General features: G+C 45.1%; 1 protein-coding gene across 1 annotated transcript in view; it reads left to right on the plus strand.

The window, feature by feature from the left end:
* The window catches only part of SLC35B4 (solute carrier family 35 member B4), a 195,071-nt gene that overhangs the window by 62,436 nt on the left and 111,168 nt on the right, over window positions 1–21,467 (plus strand). The window contains exons 3-5 of the mRNA XM_069629623.1: window positions 8,615–8,717; window positions 19,228–19,277; window positions 21,319–21,400. Of these exons, the coding sequence (XP_069485724.1) occupies window positions 8,615–8,717; window positions 19,228–19,277; window positions 21,319–21,400 (235 nt within the window). The remainder of the gene's footprint in view (window positions 1–8,614; window positions 8,718–19,227; window positions 19,278–21,318; window positions 21,401–21,467) is intronic.

Consider the following 21,467-nt stretch of genomic DNA (forward strand, 5'->3'; position numbering starts at 1 on the left):
AGTGCTAATGACATAAAATTTCTTCTGCAGGTATATGGTGTGCTTTGTTTTTTATGTTCGTTAGGAAAAGGATAATATTCCACACATTTCGTGTGGACTGTTTTTCAGGGACGACCCATGAATCACATGTGGGCAATTTTTCAGGGACCATCAACATCCCTTTCTTGAATATTCCATACATCGTATGTGGACTATGTTTTCCATGAACTATCAATATGGTTATTTTGTGTGTAACATCAAATTTGTAGGTAAGGTTATTTGTGTTAGAGATGTTTTTTCTTTCTCCTATTTTCATGTCAAGGGGGGGGTTGTGTAGTATTCATTGTACATTGTACATTGTAGATTAAGAGTAAGGGCAAGGGGTGGAATGAGAAGCATGGTATGGTGAGGGAGTTGGAATGTAGATGGAGCGTTCTGAAGTGGCGGTTGGAGAGAGAGAGAGAGAGAGAGAGAAGCATTGTTGTTTGTGGAGCCTGTTACTGATATAAGATACCTCCATCTTGATTAATAAAGGAACATTTCTACTATGACAGATGACTATCGTGCTTGATTCACCGCCACATCCAGTTTGTTGGGTATTCCCCTCCCCCTTTTATTTCAAAGTCTTCTAAAGGGATAGGGTTATGTGGGTTTTATTTCAAAGCCTTCTAAAGGGATAGGGTTATGTGGGAGTAACCAGGGCAGCAACACTGCAAAGTCTTAAAATTGGCTCAATGTGGCTGTGTGGGATCAGTCTAATCAAAATAAAAGTAATGGGCACACAATCCAACATCAGAGTCCCTCAAAATGAAAGTGCTGTGCAATAGTGACTACCGATTGTTTGGGTGGCAGTGGGAATGGAGGTAAAGCCTCCTGCAGACCGAATAAACCTAGTAGGACCATGCACGTTAAAGGAGCTTAATTTCCATACATGCTGTTAGCACCAAGGGAGGAACCAGGGCTCAAGTCTAGGGTACACAAGGGTCCCAGCACCTCCCACACTTTGGCAATGGCATGTTAATGAGTCCCCTCCCCACCCCCTTTTTTTAAAAGTTACATTTTAGGACATGATCCCCTGGGGGTGACTGAGCCACAAAAAAACAGAGCTGCTCTAAGGCAAATGCTGGTTTGTCAGTCTGCCGTTCTGACCCAAATCTTCCCCCATCCCCTTCGCCCCAAGGGCTAAGTCGGAAAAACCTGTCGCCGAAACGATGTCCTATAAAATTACACATTAACCCTGATTGGTACTCTATTTCGTATTATTTAACACATGAGAATAATAAAAAATAGATCAAGTAATTTCATATCTTTTGGGTAGAAACGAACATCGCTTTCATAAAATACATGTATTTATATATATATATATATATATATATATATATATATAATTTCATTTATATTATGCCTTGGCGCTGCAAGGCATATTTAAGGTTAAAAGGAAGACACTGTGGTGTTTCAAAAAATTACTTTTTTGAATAATTTTCGAACGCTTGCGTGAAATAATCTGAGAATATTCCACAGTAATATTTCGAGGCAGCCGCTCATACATGCAAAATTTCAGAATTCTACATCAACGGCTTAATAGTGTAAAAAAAAAAAAAATAATAATAATATCGCTTTGAACAGTTTTAACATGGGTCTTTCACATTGGGAAAAACCTTTTTCAGCCCATATAATCCCAAAATTGGCTACTTTTGGTTTTGAATTTCTTTTTTTTTTTCTTTTTTTTTTTTTACAGCGCCTACTTGTCAGCTGGAATTGGTGCACTGAAAACATATTTTGAAATTAGACCCGGCCAGTAAACGCATTACTTTTTGAATTTCCTTGGAAATTCAAACCAAATTACTACATATGGCTCCTTAGTGTTTGTCAATTTACGTGGGACAAAGTTGCACACACATTGACTAAATTGAGACATTAAGGGCAAATGCATGGTTGTTATGTCTGTCATTTACGCCAGAACCATTTTAGATTGCTCTGTAGCACAATGTCCCTCAACAGCAATAAAGATGTGTGTTTGGAAACTATTTCTTTTTGTTAACTTTGCCTCCATGTTTTCCTTTGGAACCCAATTTCTTTTTGCTATGCTTTTATCCTGTTGTGATTCTTTTGAAGTGAGGGCGCTAGCTTCACGTCTCTTGCCTTCTGCACATTGTTATGGGGAAACTGATGAGGAGTTCTACTTTTTTAACACCCTAGCTTTTTACACATGGGATTTTTGCTTACTTTTATATGACTAAAACAAGCTGCTGGCAGCAGATATATTTTTTTTACCATGTTTGCATTATTTTTGGTGTGCACATTTGCATTTACCCCGTATAGCTACTAAACATGGTTAGTGCCCTAAAATTTCTGCGCCTTGAGATTTTCACTTTTTCGTTAGTCATATTGGAATTTGTCTCTTTTCCTGCCCTCTTGGGCCAGGAAAGTCTGTACATGGTCATGCACCTATGTTAGGTAAGATTATCATAGCAATTATATCCTCTGGACCTGTCAACCCCAGAACCTTTTCCTTCACTGGTGAATAATTTTCCCCTATACCTCAGTGAGTGGGAACCACACACTCACAGAAACATTTACTCTTTGTATTGGGTGTCATTTTTAAGACTCCATAGTGATTTTTTAATTTTATCATCTTTGACAGCTTTTGGTGTATACCTTTTTATTGTTGCAGGGTTGCCCTTGGGGCTCCCCTTTAACTTTCTCTGGCTATCCTTGCGAGAACTACAGTTCCCAAGGGTAGAAAGTATCTTTGGATCCCTTTTACATTTTGTTAGGTGATGGGAAGCAACCACCACAAAACTCTCCCGTAACTGAACCCCAGTTGGTGATCTAGTTATACCTATTGAGAGCTCACAGAAGCAACAGAGGAAGGTTGAATAGAGGTCTTGAGGATCAGACCTCGTGAACATGGCTCTCTGAAGCATTGGTGCTCAACAAAACGATGAAATAGCATGAAACATCAATCGGGGAGGGAGAAATCACTCTAATTTCATGGAACACCCGGAGCTTTAAGCATCTTTTTGGCCCTGGAGTCGCCTATGCCAGTAAAGCATCATTTGTTTAAAGGAGACCTGGCTATCAGACCGTGCCCTAATGGAAGGCTATTCTGTCACCTTGAATGCAGACATTAAAAGGCCAAAGGGGAGACCCACGGCAGTAGGAAGCAGCCTTTCAGTATTCGAGTTTGAACATCCAGACCCTTATATACAGATGGTTTGTATTGAAGTGGGCAATAACAAGGGTAAGGAGGTCTACATAATATGAAACCTTTACTGGAAACCAGGTGAGAAGGGCGCTGCGCTATTTATGGACCTCTTCACTGGTACTCTAAACAAATGCTTGGAAACTTATCATGTTGCTGAAATCATTGTGTGTGGTGACTTCATCATTCCAGACCTTGATACAGGGGTGGACAAAAGGGTGGTGGGGGGGTTCAAAGAGGAGGTTGTGGGCACATGAGAGAAATGTGCATGAATTGAATGGCCAGGTGGAGGGCGACATCCCGGGGAAAACCACACGGAAAGGCCAGGGGAAACCTAGCACAATTGACTGTGTTTGCGACAGAGAGGCTTCCGAAATTTGTTAAGAGGCTTCGAAGTGAAAGGCACAATAATCTCTTATGTGTAAGATGGGCGACCAACATGGCTCCACTTAGAGACATTTTTGCGCCTGCACTGGAGGTCAACCAGGGCCGCAACAGGCTACGAATATCAACAAAAGAAATCAAGGCCCTCCCTATGAAGGAATGAGAGCGGGATCCAAGGTTTGACCTCTGTTGTGGACATAAACTATCCTAGACTCTTGCTAGACTTCTTCTCTGTGGTGGGGGGGACTTCCAAGACAGAATCTGTACCCAATCACACATACAACAGTGAAATCATGAAAGAAAAGATGTCCCTTAGAGCTGATCTTAGACACATTCGAATGTATCTAACTTAATGGGAGTGAAGTTGCAAAAAACGGCACCAACAGTATCGTAATTGGTTAAGATCACACAAATGGAGGCTGACCCAGGCTGATTCCGAAACCATGTTAGCCCAGATGGGAAACAAAAATGACGCTGAATTGATCAATGTGGATGGGGTGGTCGGGGGGTTAGTCGGACCTTAGAGCAATCAAGGTTTAGGTTAATGCAGTCCCTGAACAGAGGTGGTTGGATGACTACACCGCCCTTTTTGGAATTGTGTGAGGGGGCGGCTGTGCCCGTACCGCCCGATACAAATTCATGGGCCTTCAGAGAGTCTGACTCGAAGATTCTCTACCACGAATGTCCAGAACAATCACAGTATGCACATTAGGATTCAAGAGTAATCGGAATCGGAGGCCTCGTAACAGTAAGCACCATCACTCATACTAATATGCTCACTCTCAACTTTACACCAACAAACTAGAACGCAGCTATACCCTTCAATCAATTTCGGCCTAGCTGTACACAAACCTACACTACTCCATGAACACCTCAACAGCCTGATAGGACGCAGCTATACCCCACGAAAGAAATCTGCCTAGCTGCACACATAAACCTCTTACACCGTCCATTGGCCACCAGAATGCAGACCCTGTGACCACTGTCCTTGCGGCTCACATTCCACTGATCTCTCACAAACACTATCCACTCTTTATATTAGAATGCGGCAACCAACGCGCCAACCACCCTGGCTACACACATACAGAGTGCACCCAAGCACTATTGACTACATCAACTCTCTTCACCGATCTGGACTGCGGTCCCCAAGAGTGTTCAACCCACAAGCGCTTTGAGATCATACCAATGGTATATAAAGCTCTATACAAATGCACAATAACTGCACAATTAACATCTCCTAAGAACTTGCATCAAAGGCAAGTCTCAATTGACTGTCATTTTTACAGTGATGGAATAAATGTAAACTTTTCATTCGAAAATGTACACTTTAGGAGGCATACAATGCATGAGCACAATGGTGGTACATCTTAATATTAAAACCCTACATGTGCGTACGTTTGTGATATCAACATTGTGTAGGTCAACACTAATAACGTGCTCCTATGACATGCGCACCTAATGCACATACACCTACGTGTGCTCTTATGACACGCTGTTATAAAACCTACTCTTATGATGCGCACACCAGCAACATGTGTTGCTGTTACTCACACTCTTAGGACACACACTGTTATGACACACGCCCCTTCAACACACACTCCGACAAAACATGCACATTCAATGCATTTTATCACCAGGGTAAAGTTTGCCCTATGTCTAATACCATTCCATATTCGCACTAGGGCAAAGTTTTCCCTGCTGCAAAAATGCATTGGAAGTGCATGTATTTTTTTTTTAACTAGGCCAATGTTTCCCTTGGTGCTTATCTAAAAAGTGTCTCAAGGTAGAGTATCTCATCAACCAATTCCAATGATGCTGAAATTTATATGTATCTTGTTCCCACATTATACCAACTGGTATTAATCACACAACATCATATTTCATAAAACACAATCCTAAAAAGGATCATATATCATATAACATAAAACAATTACTAAAACTTAAAACAGCACAGCACAAGTGAAACCAACATAAGTGGGTCCTAATAATGTAATTGTTTGAGGGTCAACACGTGTAATTTATTCACACTTGGATCCCTAAACCTCAATGATTTTGGCTATTTCTTGTTCTTATTGATACATTTATAGATTCCCGACTTGTATAAGTTTCTGTTCCTTAAATGCAACAATGTAGGGCATTCTTCAGGGGTGTGTAATAACTTGTTGATTCCTAAAATCTTCTGACCTAGGAGGAATACCCTGTTGATCAAAAGGACACTATATTAATGCTCAGTTTAATAGTACTAATCTAGTATTTCATACAATAGTACCACCCTCGTCCCTAAACGGGTGTGAAGTATGTTAATAATTACATACCTCTCTTGCTCAAGGGGTTAATATCTTGTAGTCTTTTGTAACCTTTACTGGTATTCTATGCAGATTCCAATTTCTTGCCCGAATTCTTGCTTTCCTTCCTCTATTGTCTAACCTGGCGTACAACAGATATTAGTTGGACTAAAGTATCTACACCATGCTGTGTACTCTCATAAAATTACTATGAATAGTGTCTTAAGTCCAGTTCTTAGACTCTATTGTTGGAGATGACCAGGTGACACTTCTTTGTTGCTTCTATTCTCATGTGGCAGTTCATCTCTATCTAGAGGATGAAGGTGGATCCCTGCAAACAAAAGAAAGGGAACCACAGCCCTACGTCAGATGATACATGTTCAATGATCAAGAGACTAGCACTGGATAAAGAACAAAAGAACGCTCTTGGGCCATTGTTCACACAAACCTACTTGTTTGCTCGAACTCCTTCTGCGTATCATAGTAACAAGCAGATGTCCAGGTAGTCTCAGGTCTTACTTCTTTGAAAAACGGCAGAAAATTGCGGTCCCGAATGACATCATGACGTCATCACGCAAATGCGTGTGCGTCCGAACCAGAAGCTCTGCGTGAAAGCTTGATGACGTCACCAGCGCTCCTGCGCGTGTCTGTCAGCAACACAGGCATAACTCTGGGTCATGTAGTATAACCTGCATAACCCATATGCTGCTACGGGAGCACCTTTAATTGGACTCTTATTCGTTGTTCTAACTGGCCCATCTCCTAGATCTTATGGGGTTTAAGAGATCTGTACTGATTGCTTATATGTACACATGAGTGAGCAACACCCCGTGCATGTCAACATTGCAGGTGTAATCACAACTGCATATAACGAGTTACGTTCTATTCATCCTTTACTTTCTAACATAGAAAACAAAGGGAATCTACACTAGATACCCTTGTTTACACATAAATTAGCACATATCATTGCACAGTACAGATTTCATAGTCAATGAAAAAGACATCTTGCCAATGGAAGTGTGGTGTCAACCGTAGAGTTTGAACAGAATTCTTCGCTGCATGTTCTAACATATATTCACTCCAACAATTTTGAAGTAAAAATCAAGCGGTATGGAGCAACAAATCATATTACCATGAATCGATATAAAGTCACTCGCATCAAACTGATGTAGCGGTATTCATGGCCTAATATAACCGTAATACACCAATTAGGTCTTTCAACCACCCCCTTTACACTTCTGACCTCAGTCATTCATCAACTGTGTAATTACACAAAAGATTTCAAACAAATTGGAGTAAGTCGGGGTATTGATCATGACATTCACAAATAGTCACCAAGCCATTCTAAGTCATGGAAAGTTGAGAAGTTCAAAGTTTGGTCACACAAATTCTTACTTTCATTATGTAAGGATGATCAAACACTAATTAGTTGATTAGGCATTATGCCACTCCACTCACTTGTTCAAACCGTGGATGTGGCTTCTCGATAGAAAGATACATTTTTGTTCCAATTGTCGTAGCTTCTTATTGATCAGTCCCTGCGATTCACCCTTAATTTGTTTCTGAATACACCATTAAAATTCATTACAAGTGTGTTTAATTTCCAAAAAATGTTTGACCATGGGTACTTGTTCAATTCCATTCCTAATACAACTCTTGTGTTCAGTCATCCTTATTTTGCATCTTCTATTCGTTTTTCCTATATCAATGCGCTGACAAGGACATTTTATTAAATACATTTAATTGCACATCCCGCAGAGTAAGGAGTTTGTTTAATCCCTGCCTGTGGGTTTTGTCGTCTTTAGAACAGCCTTGGTGCTTATACCATGAAAAATTGCACTTGTCATTGGCAAATGTTTTCCAATGTGGCCCAAATGTTTTCTGCACTTGCCCTAGTGCTAATCTGGTGCAACCTTGCACTTGCACCGGTGCAATGTTTCTGTAATCTGGCCCCAGGTATGTCCGGAACGTACGGCTGTTTGGGCCTCAAAGTGAGGCCAATAGGGTGAGGCACAGAACTTTCTTCTGTCCCTGCACTCCTCTTTCTTTGTAACTTCTGCCCCATCTACCTCCCCCACCCCCGCACTCCTCAATTCCTTGTGGTTTTTGTTGGCCACCTGTGACTCTGTTGCCTTACCCCATTATCTCTTATACATTCATTTTTCCTTCCTACCTTTCGCAATAATAGATATTGGCCCTCATTAGGACTCCAGTGCTAAACCATGGTGCTATTAGCACCATGGTCCATGCCGGAGTCCGCCATGGAGAAAGCGGGAATTACCACCCCATTCCAAGGTTGGCGGGGCGATAATTCCCCCTTTCTCCATGGCCCTTCCCCATTCCCATGTTTGCCCTATAGGGCTCAATGGGAATGGGGAAGGCGGCAATTACGGTACCGCAAATTGCGGTACCGTAATTGCCATCAAGGTCCCTTTGCGGGTCCCTACTTTAACGGCTGGTCCAGGCCAGCCGTTAGGGTTGGGAGCCGCAAAGGGACCTCGTAGTAATGCGTTAAGGGTTTAACGGCGCCAACACCTTTTACGGCGCCGTTAACCCCTTAACGCCAGGGTCCTAATGAGGGCCATTGTATTGAAATGACAGTGTTTTGCACTTGCTATTTAGTGGAGTTTTCTACAGACTGTTTAGATGTACTTGCTGCATTTCCCATAGTAATTCTTTTTTTTAATATGTGTAACGGGTGTAATAGTCAGGAGTGCATTTCATTGCAATAAAGGCTATTTTATTGTGTTCCCACCTGCAGGTACTATGCAGTAATGGTCGCCATGTTTTTCGCAGTCAATGTGGTGAATAATTATGCATTGAACCTCAACATATCAATGCCTCTACATATGATATTCCGATCGGTAAGTACTAATAGAAATATACTTTTTTGTGTTTAACGGTTACATTTTTGGAAAATCTGAGAACGGATAAGCACGAAAGAGAGGAATACTTTTTCTCAGGATTTCACAAATGGCACATCAGGGAAACATCGAAATTAGATCTGTAACCTACTTATTCTTTAGTCCTTCATTTACTATTATGTACCCCACTGTAACCATATATTTTCACGCTCATCTATCCAAAGAAAATGTCACTCTTTCCCATTATTTATTTCCTCTCCAAAGGGCTCTATGGGCCGGGGATGCCTGCCCGCTACGTGCAACCTAGAGGGTGTACAGAGAGGATTCCCCAGACTCCCTCCATGCCCCCTGCAACTTGTATTTCCTTGGACAAGGGCATAATGCTGCATAGGTCCTGTATTGTAGCCCGGAAGTAAGGAGGATCAAACCGTACAACCCTGGAACCCCACTATGGCTTTTCCTCCAGGAAGGGCCCTCTCTCATTCACTCCCACCAGCCCCGTCTGTCCAGTTCTCCCGCTGCCCATTTATCCATCATGACACCCTAAGGCACCATGCTTCATTAATGCTGCCTCCTACCATAATGTGAACCACATACTGAGGTTCGTCTTGAACGCTCCCGAGCTTCCCAACACATTCAGGGCACTCCTGACACTATGGTCATTTAAGGAAGGAAGCCATGACTCTATTGTACCATGCTCAGGATTCCAATAAGGGGGGGGGGGGACTTTGTTATAAAACACTGTGGAACCTCCACTCCGCACTTGAAGGAGTCGACATCGTCCAGAGACTACCTGCTTCACGAAGGTCGTGTCAGCGTCTCCTGAGCCTTACTCATAGACCACTGAAGACTTCAGGCTGCCATGGCAGAGCCACATACAGGCTATTGCTTGACTTCAAAATGGCAGCACAAACATTTAAGGTTGCAGAACGGCCCATTAAGCAAGATGGTAAACAAGGGATCAAAATTTGAAACAAGAGAGCAATACTTACTCAAGAACAGCACAGATTGGGAACAGAGCATAGAGAAAGAGAGAGAACTAAAGCTGACAAAGAACTGACATCCTCGGTGCCTGAAGAACAAAGACAAAAGCCAGTTGAGGGTTAAAAAAAGGCTTGACACTCAATGAGAGGAGTTAAATAGATGTTGGCATAGTAGGGTAACCTCTGGCTGGTGGGGTTATAAAAACACCGCCTGACAAAGACCCTAAGTAAGGGCACAGACACATGTACTGGTACAAGGACGTACGTTATCATCCCTAAGCAGGGGGAAATTCATGCTACTAAAAGTGTATTTTTTTTAAACATGTGTAGGGTGCCTATACAGCAAAATGTTTGTTTGCAAGCACCACAAGACAAATCAGGGTGGGGCTGGAGGTGTGTGTGTGTGTGTGTGTGTGTGGGGGGGGGGGGGAGGTGGGGCAGAGGAGAAAACAACAATAACGGTCCTACTAGGCCTTGTGACATTTAGATCGTGGAAGTGCATGGGGAGGGGAGAATCATGGCATAAGGGATGGGATCAGGGGAAAGGGGAAGTGCTAGAGGGAGCTGGGCAGTGTTAAGGGGAGCCCAGAAGGGCAAGTGCCTGGGGAACCAGCTGTATGGCTGAACTAGTGTGAGGACAGGGGAGGAGAAGACTCTCTGGCTAGCCAGGGAAGGGTGCACAAGGGCAAGTGCTAATTATAGGGGTACTGGGGTAGACTGATTGAGGAGGGCCTGGCCCCTCTAAGACTTATAAGGGACCAGGCAACCAGTTGCAGCAGTAGGGTTAGATTAGCAAGGGAGGGGGAGAGCGAAGAGGAGGAGGAGAACAAGTCTTGAGAAGCTTCCTGAATTTAAGAAGATCCGGCTCAAGTCTGAAGGGGGCAGGGAGGCTTCCAGAGGGAGGCTTCTGCCAAAGAAAGAGATCTACCCTCCCCCCTGCCCGCCCCACTCTCTGCTTGGACAAACGTCTGATCTGCAGAGAGTTGGAGCTAGAAGATCGAAGGACTCTAGCAGCAAGGTATTTGGGGAGATAAATTTGGATGTAGCAAGGTCCCAGGCCCCGGATAGCCTTATGGATGATGCAGAGGGTCTGGAATTTGACCCTTGGAGCCACCGGAAGCCAGTGGAGAGATTTTAGGGCTGGAGAGATGCAGTCTCTGGGCTCGAGGCCAAGGATAAGTCTTGCAGTCTATTCTGGATTAGTTGAAGGGTGGGGGGAGGAAGGAGGCAGTTAAGGAAGAGGCTGTAGTAGTCAAGCCTGGAGAGGACCAGAGCTCTGGAGGCATTGAGTTTCTGGGGGAAGGTGAGGAAAGGGAGAATGCTTCTGAGGAGGTGAAGCTGAAAGTGGGCCGCCTTGGCAAGGTCGGCGATATAAGGTGAGGAGGAAAGAGGAGTCGAAGATTACACCCACATTTTTACCTCACAAGAGAGATGAGGTGGCCCAAAGAGGGCGGCCAAGGAGTAGGAGGGAAGGAGGGGCCAAAAGTCCCAATGAGGAGGATCTCGGTCTTGCTGGCATCTACCTCCTCTTCTGTTGGGCCACCCCTAGACATTCAACTGGGTGTCAGCTAAGGGTACATTGGCATACTTTCCACTCCCAGTGTTCCATGCGAATGATGTATGTTTGGGAACTTCAAAACCATAGCCTCATCATGGGTTGCTACCTTTGTTGCCTGATGGGCAACTCAATTGGCCATGTTCAGTAATCCGTCTTAATTTATTTCCCATCATATATTACTTTAGGGCTTCAATGGCGCACGTAATGGCTATGCACTGAATCTCTGCAATAGCATTGTTCCTTTCTCAAGGACACTCTTGCCACTGATGCAAAAATACGCTATTCTTTTCCTTTGTCCCAATATAATACAGTCCGAAGTCTGCTTTGGAGGAGAAGTGGCTGGGTGAATTTTGGCAACATTAGCAATTGTGGATTCACCGAGTGAAAGGCTTCTAAATTTGATTGGGTCTATTTTGGCCGGGAAGGTTTAAATGCTTTTGACTTTTCTGCATTAGAAAACCTTTGGGGAAAAATTCAGCAGTCCTAAAATAGCCTTTAGCTCTTTCTTGGTATTTGGGGTTAACAGTAACCAAAAGCAACTTCTTGATCCATGTTGTCTTCCGTCTCCCGATAGAAACCTTGGTCTGAGTATTGTGATGCTCCTCCCACCCCTTGACATCTCTTGGCAGGAGTGGTGGGTGAGGAAGTTGTTTTCTGGACAATTGCTTTTCTTGCCCTGAACCTTTCCTGCCATCCTGGCAGGAGAGGTTGTCCACACGTTGGTATCTCTCAAAGCCTGGTAGCTCTGTCCCCACGTGCCCTACCGGTCCATGCTCGTGATGGGTATTCTCCTACTCCTACCTGGCGCTTGCGTGTAATGTTTTTAACCACCATTACCACTGGCGGTTCTTCCAAATCTCAGTTGGTGACTAGCACTTGTCAGCCCCTATGTGCAGATGTGTGGAAGGCTTCTCAGCCTGGCTTCTCTCCTCAACCTGGCCTGTCTGTGACTCAGCATGCTAAGCCACCTCTGGTCTCTGCAACCAGATGTAGCTTGGCCAATTCACTAGTTGGACTATTCTTCTGGGCCAGCGTAGGTTCGCCTTGCCACCTCTTCCCATCTCTGAATCACACACCTTTCTCTGGTATGCCATCCTAACTCCCTCCTTGTTCAGAGGCTTTGGCCACTTTTCTAGATTGGTGTAATGTGCCCCTTGGTTCATGAGCCTGTTCCCCATCACCACTGTGGATTGGTAATGGTCACTTAAGATTGAGTCCACCTCATTTTTTTTTGATTTTTTTTTTGTGGGTGGCTGTATACTGTGTGGGACAAATGGGGAAGATGGTCTGGTGATTAAGATCGGCTTGAGCCCTGTGGCCAATCTTGGAAACCAGCCTACCAGTAATTGCATCCCCTCGTTCTATGAAGGCCCTGCACTGTTTTCCATCTGGCTTGAGGAGTATTCTTGTGAGTGCTCTGTGTAGATGATTCACAAAGCTTTTGTTTTTTCTTCAAGTGCTGGTCTGAGATCCGCTCTGGAATTTGCAGAGCCGGCATATGCTTTTTCTAGGCTCCAAAAACCTTTGTGGACCCCTGGGTATCGCTATCATTTTGGAGAAATAGTTTGCGGATGGGCTCCAGTTCAGACTGGTTGCAAGAACTCTGTGTTGTGCTACATAACTAGGAACAATGATGTCCTTGGCCCAGTTGGAAACTCCCCACAACTTTAGTGGTTACAGTTTTGCCAAAGGGAGGATCTGGGGGTCCTCAATGTACCCCCTCTGGGGGTCGCATCAAGGAGGTTGTGGCTTCACCCTGGCTCCCAGAGGTCCCCCATCCTTCCGAATAGGTGACAACTTGGTGACCGTGTTGCACACCAAAATTGAAGAAGTAAGCTGGGTGCTCTATCCCTTGAAACTATTTGTTAGATTATCGAAGAAGGGAACAATTGGAATTGCCATAGTTGGAGCCCTGAACCACCTTGATTTATTCCATCCTGGTTGATGCTTTGGTATTGGAGTCCCTTATTGTTTTTAGAGTGAATTCCCTACCTAGACACTATAGTAGTTGCCCAACCTCATCCTGCTGGATTATTTTGGAAACCATGTACTGGCTGGGATAGTAAGAATTAAATATTCTTGGGCCACTGATGCCACCCACTCTGGCATGTCTCTAGATCTGGTCTTAGTAGCTCATGTAAGAGATAGGCATTCACTGCACAAATCTGGATAATGGGGCAAAGTCTCTGAGCAAGAATCTACTAGGATCAATGAGCTTGGACTAGCTGTAATTCCAGCAGGTTCCAAAGGGGAACTGTCGCACACCTCTCCTGAATCCTGATCATTTATTCCCTGGCTACTTTGCACTCAATATGACCCCACCCTCCCATACGCTCCACCAAGTGCTTGTTTCCTTCTCCCACCGTGGGACCAACCCATCCAGATCTGGATCTTTCCCCTTCTGGGCCGGATGTGCCCTCTAGAACATGCATATGCTTGCTCTGTGTGTCCTCATTATCCTTATGTTCTCCAGACACACTCTCAGCCCACCGTTCCCTCTGCTGTCTTCCTCATGGTGTTCTCTGACCTTTGAAACCTCCACCAGATGTCCATCTATCTTCCTTTTTAACTTCCTCTACCACCACCTCCCTCTTTCTTCTGTCTCTTCACCCACGTCCTCCTGATATTTAATTAATTAATCTTTTATAACCCGCTTAACACTGGAGAACAGTCTCCAAGCACAGGGTGGAGAGTCGTATTTGTGTTGCTCAGCGTTCTCTTGTTTCCTAGACAAAGGGGTTGCCCCTGAGCTATCCACCTGGCCATTGATCTTCCTCCTTTTCCCCAACAACCAGTTTATGATGCTCACCCCTCAATTTCTTTACACTTCTCCCACGCTGCAGTGAAGCATTCCTTCTCCCCTCCAAGCAAGCTTCTCTCCAAGCTGTTTCAGCTCTCTAGACTCCTTTCACCCCCCAATTGTCTCCAAACTCCTTTTAGCAGCTCCTTCTCCAAACACACACGCACCCTCTCAATATGAGCCTAAGTTTAAACATCCCTGTAAGCCCCACCCCCTGCGAGTCTGGCCTCCATTTGAGGGGCTGTGCCTGTGTTGGGGAATTGGGATTGGTCTGACTTAATTGGCTCACCTGTACTCACAAAGGGGTTGGGAGACTGGATCAAGTTTTCAAGGGGTGTGTGCACCATACTCCTGTCCCGTCACCTTTCCTCCATACTTATGGGACATCCGTCCTGTGGGATGGGACCGGAGCACTTTGAAAAAGCATCAAAATTTTGCAAACATTTTAGTCCTTCCTCTCTTTCTGCACGGGGCACAGCATGCAGCCGTAACCCCACCATTCTTGGCTCCGCATCGCCCCAATCAGTCCTTTTCTCCGCTCGCGGAAGATTTTCTTCCTTTTTTCCTCCTCTCTGGCTCTCGCTAGCGTTCTCGTAATAGTCCGTCTATGTCGTTTAAACTAGACTTTCCAGTTTGTTCCTCCTGTCATAGACGCTTCGCGAGAGCGGATCCCCATCCTCTTTGTTTAGAGTGTTTGGGTCCGGATCACCGTTTGGGCTCCTGTTTTTATTGTGATTCCCTTTTGGTCCGGGCACTTCAACGTCGGTTAGAGCGTTGGGAGGAGGTGTTTCGACGTACTCCTCCTTCGCATTTTCAGTCTTTCATCGACGAAAAGAAGAAACGCCTGCTAAGTTCTTTACTTTTCAGAGCACCCCAGCCGGGAGACACCTTCCTGGGTTCTACCCCAGCCGGGAGGAGCGTCGACTGCTCTATCACCAGGGCTTGCCCCGAGGTGCCTCCTGGGCCTAATAATTGTACCAGAGTTTTCTCTGAGGGTCTCCGTAAGGGGCCTGGGATACCGGAGTACACTCTAAGCCCCTCCTGTGGGGGCTGCTTGTAGACCTAGTTCTACTGAGTCGTGGGGTACCGGAGCTGGCTCTGAGGCCTCTTTGTCGGCTTCCCTCAAAAGTACCGCAGTGTGCCCCGAGGACTTGGTTGCGCTTGGTGTTACCGAACGCATGTTCGAGGCCCGCGCTGGAAAGGCTGTTACCGGACTTGTGTTCGAGGTCCCTCATACAGAGGCTAAGGAAACCAGCATTTCTGAGAGGCATGAGAAGGCCTTATGGGTGAAAGCTGTTTCTCACCGTTCCCATTCTTGTGGCGACGCCAGAACTGTCGAGGGGGCAAGGAGTTAAAGTTCCTCCTTTACCGGCAGTGCCGAGGTCCTTCCTGCGAAGGCTAGTTTGGCTATTGGTATGTCGCAGAAACATTCCAGGCCGCATATTATCGGCTCCGCTCATGTTCCTTGCGTAAAGGCTAAAATGAAGACCCCTGATCCACCGACGGGGACCCCTGCCTCACTTCCACACGTGCCGCAGTTCCCCCTCAGGTGACGGCAAAATGGTGGCCGTTCCCGCCACGACAACAGCAGCCATTTTGGACGCTTCTTCCACAACTACGCCATTGGCCTGAGGTATGGGGATCAGTTCTGAACATAAGGTTCCATTTGCACGCCCCTTCCGTCCAGTTTATGACTGGAACGCTCGGATGCCTCTTCCGCATAACATCTCGCTGCCTGTGGGTTCGGCGCCCTTGATTTATGTGGACACTTCAGAACATTGGCTGGCTTGGCAACCCTCCCCTTTGCGTCCGTGGACTTATCCCCCTCATGAGAGGCTTTCTCCATAGGATGCTTTTTTCAGAAAAATGTAAGGTACTCATGCGTACCGACCCCATGAGGGAGTATTTCAAGGGTCTTTTTAGGGAGATATGCCCGCCTGCGCCTCCGGCTCCACCCGTGCCTCCAGTGGTTCCGCTGGTGCCGCCCTTGCCTACGGTGCCTCCCCGAACCTCCCGCCCTTGCCTCCGTTGTCCCCCGTGGGCGCTGCCTGACACGGTTCAGCAGGACCCTGACCCGTCGGATGATGCGCCGGGCGATCAGGACAGTGAAGACCAGCCCCGCTCTATTATAGCTTTTCATGACCGGGCACTGGACATGATGTGCCTATTGGATGTTCCAGTGCCCGAGGCACCCGCACCGCAGGAGGGTGTGCTTTCTGGGGCGTTCACCTTGTCTCCTTCGGAGCGTACCGGCCTGTTCTTGCAGAAGGACTTTTTGGCCGAGGTCTGTAGGGTCTGGGAAAAACCACACTCTGGACTTTTTGTCAATAAGAAAATTGACGCGCGATACAGGCTGCATTCTTCGGAAGAGGTGGCCCTAGCATCTTGTCCGCCCCCCTCCTCCACGGTAGTGGTTGCGGCCACTTTACAGTTCAGGCCTGCATGATCCTCTTCTACGACCGCTACTCAGGTCCTGGGGAAAGAGGACAGCTCCTCGACTCCCTTGGGAGGAAGATTTTTGCTAAATCGGTGCTGCAGCTCCGGCAGGCCATTGCGGAACTAGTGTTAGCGGGGGCGAATATGAATATGTGGAAAGGTCCGCTGCAGCTGATCCTGGGCTCTTGGGTGCAAGTAGAGAGGACAGTAAAGAGCTGAGCCTCGGAATCTCAGCCCGGCAATACCCGAACGATAACTGGCCTCTTCAAACACGCCGGCGCGAGACCGCGATTGTCGGGAAATGTGGTTCCAGAGAACTACAAAGGTCTCCTGTAGCTTGATGCTGAGTAACGAGCAGCAGGCAGTGTGAGGGGCACAGGATGCCGTGCACAGATAACAAAGGAAAGTGAGCGAGAAAGTAGAGGCTTGCAAAATGTCAAAATGAGGCAACGAGTGCAAAGCCGATTCTGGGTGGTACACAGTTTACAATCTTAAATGGCTGCAAAATGTACAACGTTGGAGTGCAGTCTTTACTGCATGGAAGAGCATGTACAACAGGTAACTCAGATAAGTTATTTAGGACACTCTCTGTTAAGGCGCAGTGCGAGGAAAGCACATGAGTCAGGACATACACAATAAGAGTTCAGTCATGCATCAAACTCCACTCCACTATACTGTTTTACATTTCTTTTATACTTTTGTTTTTCATTTATTGAACACAACTAATTTGCCAATGAAAGGTCAACTTGGATGAACCTTCCCATTCAGGAAGTGGTTCAAGGGCATCCCACTCTTGATTTTAAAGTGTCAAAAACTGTTGATTAACATCTGCCCAATGAACTCAACACACAGATCAACCAGAAACACTAGTATTGGGGTCTCAAGATATGTTTTAGAAAAGATGTGCTGTAATATTTATACAAGGCTATTAAGTTAGTGTAAGTAAAAAGCAAAGGAAATACAGTATAATGTAATAGTGTACCCATGATCAACACCCTGCAGATTGTTAGCACACCAAGACCAGTATCAACTGTAGGCTTGTATAAACCGAGCCTGCATCTATCATCTGCGGTCTACAAAGTGTAGTCTCTTCTTGGGTCCAGAGTTCAAAGCACCGAGCTGAAATTCTAGGTTTCTGGATGCCCGAGGCCAAAGTAAAGGGTCCCAGAGTTCAGGATAACTAGGGCCAAACACTGTTGCTAGCCACCAGAGTGCTGGGGATTGCTACGCCAGTCCTACACTTGCAGATGCCCCGCAACCCAGTCCACTCACTTTGGTGTCCCAATGAGTCTTGGATTCGAATGTGCTAGTTCCATGTGTGAGAAACCTGAAGGTTTCTCACTTCCTAGTCCCCAGGGATCTTTCATCCAGGTGGCCAGGACACGGCCATTGCTATTGGATCCAGTTCCTGGGGGTGGACCAGTGGAGGAGGATCACCTGGATGAGGGGTCTTCGGGGAGTGGAAGTGGGATGCCAACAGGCGAGACGCGGTTTCCCCCTCCTTGTAACCCCTTTTCCCCATCCTACCCTGTAGGACATTCAGAAGCTCTACCCCCCCCCCATTCTTCGACATAGTCCCTTCCTGACTTATCATTTTGTGAACACTTCTTTCTTTTCTGGTGAACATAATCCCACACTCTTTCCTTACTTAGTGGTAAGGATTGGCAATATGTTTCTCAGTATAGGCCCTTTTTATTTGACAAGACGCTACTAGGACTGCCTTATTATTTGATGGTCATAGCTTGCTCCCATTTTAGCATTGTTTAGATTAGGCGTTTTTCTCAACTATGCATACAGTTTAATAAACACCCTTGAGCTTGAACTGTGATCACTTGTCTGTCTTTACTGTTGCCACCATGAGTTCCTTACAAAGGCCATTAATCAAACTTCCATGATTGCCCTGATCCAGTGGTACCCACATGCTTTCCAGGGAAACTAAGGGAGGAAAGGTAGACTGATGGGCAAACTCCTTGAAGTGTCCACATCTTGGCTGTGGCCAGCAGCATGGTGCCAGCCAGTGGAAGATTCTGGGGCCTGTCGACAAGAAGCTGTCGGGAGTGGTTAAAACCCTTCATAGCAATAAGCAGCTAAAACCCCTGGGTCATTTGGCAAGATTTTATTGCAAAGCAAAGCTATTACAAAACACAACTAAACACAACACATTGAACATTTTTACAAATTTACATTTCAGAACCCATAAAACCACAATAAAATACTAAAACATATTGCCAATTACACACAGAAAACTATTCTTAATAGCAGATCGCATAGAGCGCAGTGGGGAGGAGAAAAGATCCAGTGTGCACATCAGGCCTTGGCTAGTCAGAACTACGAGGTGTTAACAGCTGGAAACCTCAGGCCCCAAGTGCCAAGTGGCAAATCGTCATGACTGGAAGAATGTCCGATGATGATGAACAAAGTCCGGGCGTAGCTGCAATATCTGCTGGGCCCAGGTGTCTTCCACCAGGTCAGAGTGCATCTTCCAGGTTACTAGCTGCTCCATCCAGCAGGAGAGTCTTAGCGCAGAAGACCAGACAGTTGCTGAGATACAAACCCCAAGCCAAAGTGGAACATTTGAATTAGGATTACCTGCTAATCCCTATTTTGATATTTTTGAACACAGAGGGGCACTTGCAGTCTGTGTCATGCTTTTTTAATTATGTAATACTGCATTTTTTGTAGTGTGCAATGTGTCTGGATCTTAAGCGTTCGTGTTGCTTTGCTCCCTTCCAGGGTTCTTTGATTGCAAGCATGGTTCTCGGGATTATCATTCTGAAGAAAAGGTATGCATCTTGTTTTAGTTCAACAACTATATTCTCGCCAAAATCCTTGTGTATTGAAGGTAGAGTTTAATAGTGTTGGGTACATCTAATTTCATAAGGTATACTGTACGTTGAATGCAAAATGTGAGTAACTTTTGAATGTAAAACCGTGCATGTCATTTTAATGCAGAAGGTGGACTCATGATTTGAAATCGAGCACTAGTGTGAATAATCTCTTGTCTTGACAGATCACAGTGCATAATAAAGTAAACGTTTCAGTCCGTGGGCAAAAGTGCCTTTTTGGGGGTCCCTCTAGGCGCTTCCTTGTCACACTTCCTCTTTACTTATATCTTCTTCCCGCCTTTATTAGAACTCTTAATCTTTCAGCACATAATTGCACTGATGATACTCTGCCAATTTTAAAAGTATCCAATAAGACCCTACGACTTAGCAGGTATCATTTTGTTGTTTTTTTTTTTTTTTTTACCGGAGATTGGCCTTTTGCAATATGAATAGCGCCGTTCTCGTCTCCTAAAACGTTAGGTTTATTCGCATAGCTATCGGCCCCTTGTTTGTGGGTAAGCAGGGCCTGTAAACGCTCTGTTCTCACTAAAGCCCGTGCCAACGCAAGGGGATATTTTTCACCATACATTTGGGAAGATCAGGGTTTCATGGCTCTTCTGAACCCCTGGTTACTAAGCTCTGTAACTCAGACATCCGGTTTTGTGGAGGGATGGTATGATGGCCTTCCGCTACTGGCTGCATGCCTGTTTTAGGAGTGTGAAGGGTCTTAGAAAAGGGGAGTTATGCAATGTGATTTATTAATTGCAAATGGGTGTCTGCTCAGTATTTTGCCTGCAATCAGTACATGGCTTTAAGATATTCTACCTCTCACAAGCGGGCACAGTGGCTAATGTATACGAATTCTTGATTGGGCTTCAATATGTAATTTCAAATGGGTTTATGTCATGGCATACACCTGTCCTCCAGAGTTATATGCAGAAACAAGTTGAAATGGTGCAGTGGGAGATTTTCGCTTAGTGAGGCTGCATGGAAGAATGCAAGGTCTTCTTCTCATAGCCTGTTGGACATAGTTAAAAAATTAGATTGCAAAGCAGACCTTTTGTGGTGCTTGGTTTGGTGTCATTACTGCAAATAATGTTCCCTCATTTGGGGTCACAACCTATACTTTAAGCTTTTATAGTAATAGATGATTTGGGGAGGAAATACCATTTGCAAAAGTATCTCTGTATAGTATAAATCATCCAAATTAGTTCATTCAAAAACATACAGCACAAATGCAAGCTGAATCTGTATTTGTAAAACAAATGGTAATTAATCGATCTTTTAATACACGCCTAATACCGGCGTATCTCTAAGTGCAGGTCCTGGATTCAAACCTGTGTTGCTAGCTATTGTGCCGTGGATCTTGAATATGCTTGAGCAACAGGAGTGAAGGACGCCTAATTAATTCTCTGGTGCAAATGTGAACACACCTTCACTGAAGTAGTATCAATTGGTGTTTACTATTGATAAAAATTGATAAAATTTAAAAAGTAAAACCACACCCTGTCAGCACACAAGAAAATGGAGAACCCAAATAAAATCTTGTGAATTTATAGACCAACCAGTTGTAGACTCTAACAGAAGCTGAGCTCTGACGAGAGATGGCATTTGATAGACTGGGTACTACTCTGGGAATATTTGCTCTGCCGAGCTAGGCCGTACTGCATTTGGACACATTACGCGGACTGATTTTGACCATCCCAGGGGATACCATCGAGCTGTTCTTAATCTCCCATACGTTAACATTTAGAGAATGTAATCTTTCGGCAAACACAGGATCTTGGAAAAGTACCTAAAATGTGTCCCAGATGTTGGAAGACAAAACCATTCTTACCTAGTTGATAACCGGCTTAAACATTGAGATCTCTGAAAAAGTCCCTGCTTAGTGGGGGGGCAGAGGGGGTGAGCGTGTGTGTGTGTGCGCACACTCTCCAGTATAAGTTATATCATGCGTTTCAGAATTGTGATGTCAAATGACGTTTTTTTTTACCCACAGATATAGCCTGTCTAAATACTTGTCCATAGTTCTGGTCTCCGTGGGGATTTTCATCTGTACCTTAATGTCTGCACATCAAGTGGTAAGAACTTCAGACTGCCTACTGTATTTTTTTCTTGTACTCACTGTGAAACATACTCTACTGGACC

The sequence above is a fragment of the Ambystoma mexicanum genome, chromosome 12 (genome assembly GCF_040938575.1).
Source record: "Ambystoma mexicanum isolate Mex_15411 chromosome 12, UKY_AmexF1_1, whole genome shotgun sequence".
NCBI lineage: Eukaryota > Metazoa > Chordata > Amphibia > Caudata > Ambystomatidae > Ambystoma > Ambystoma mexicanum.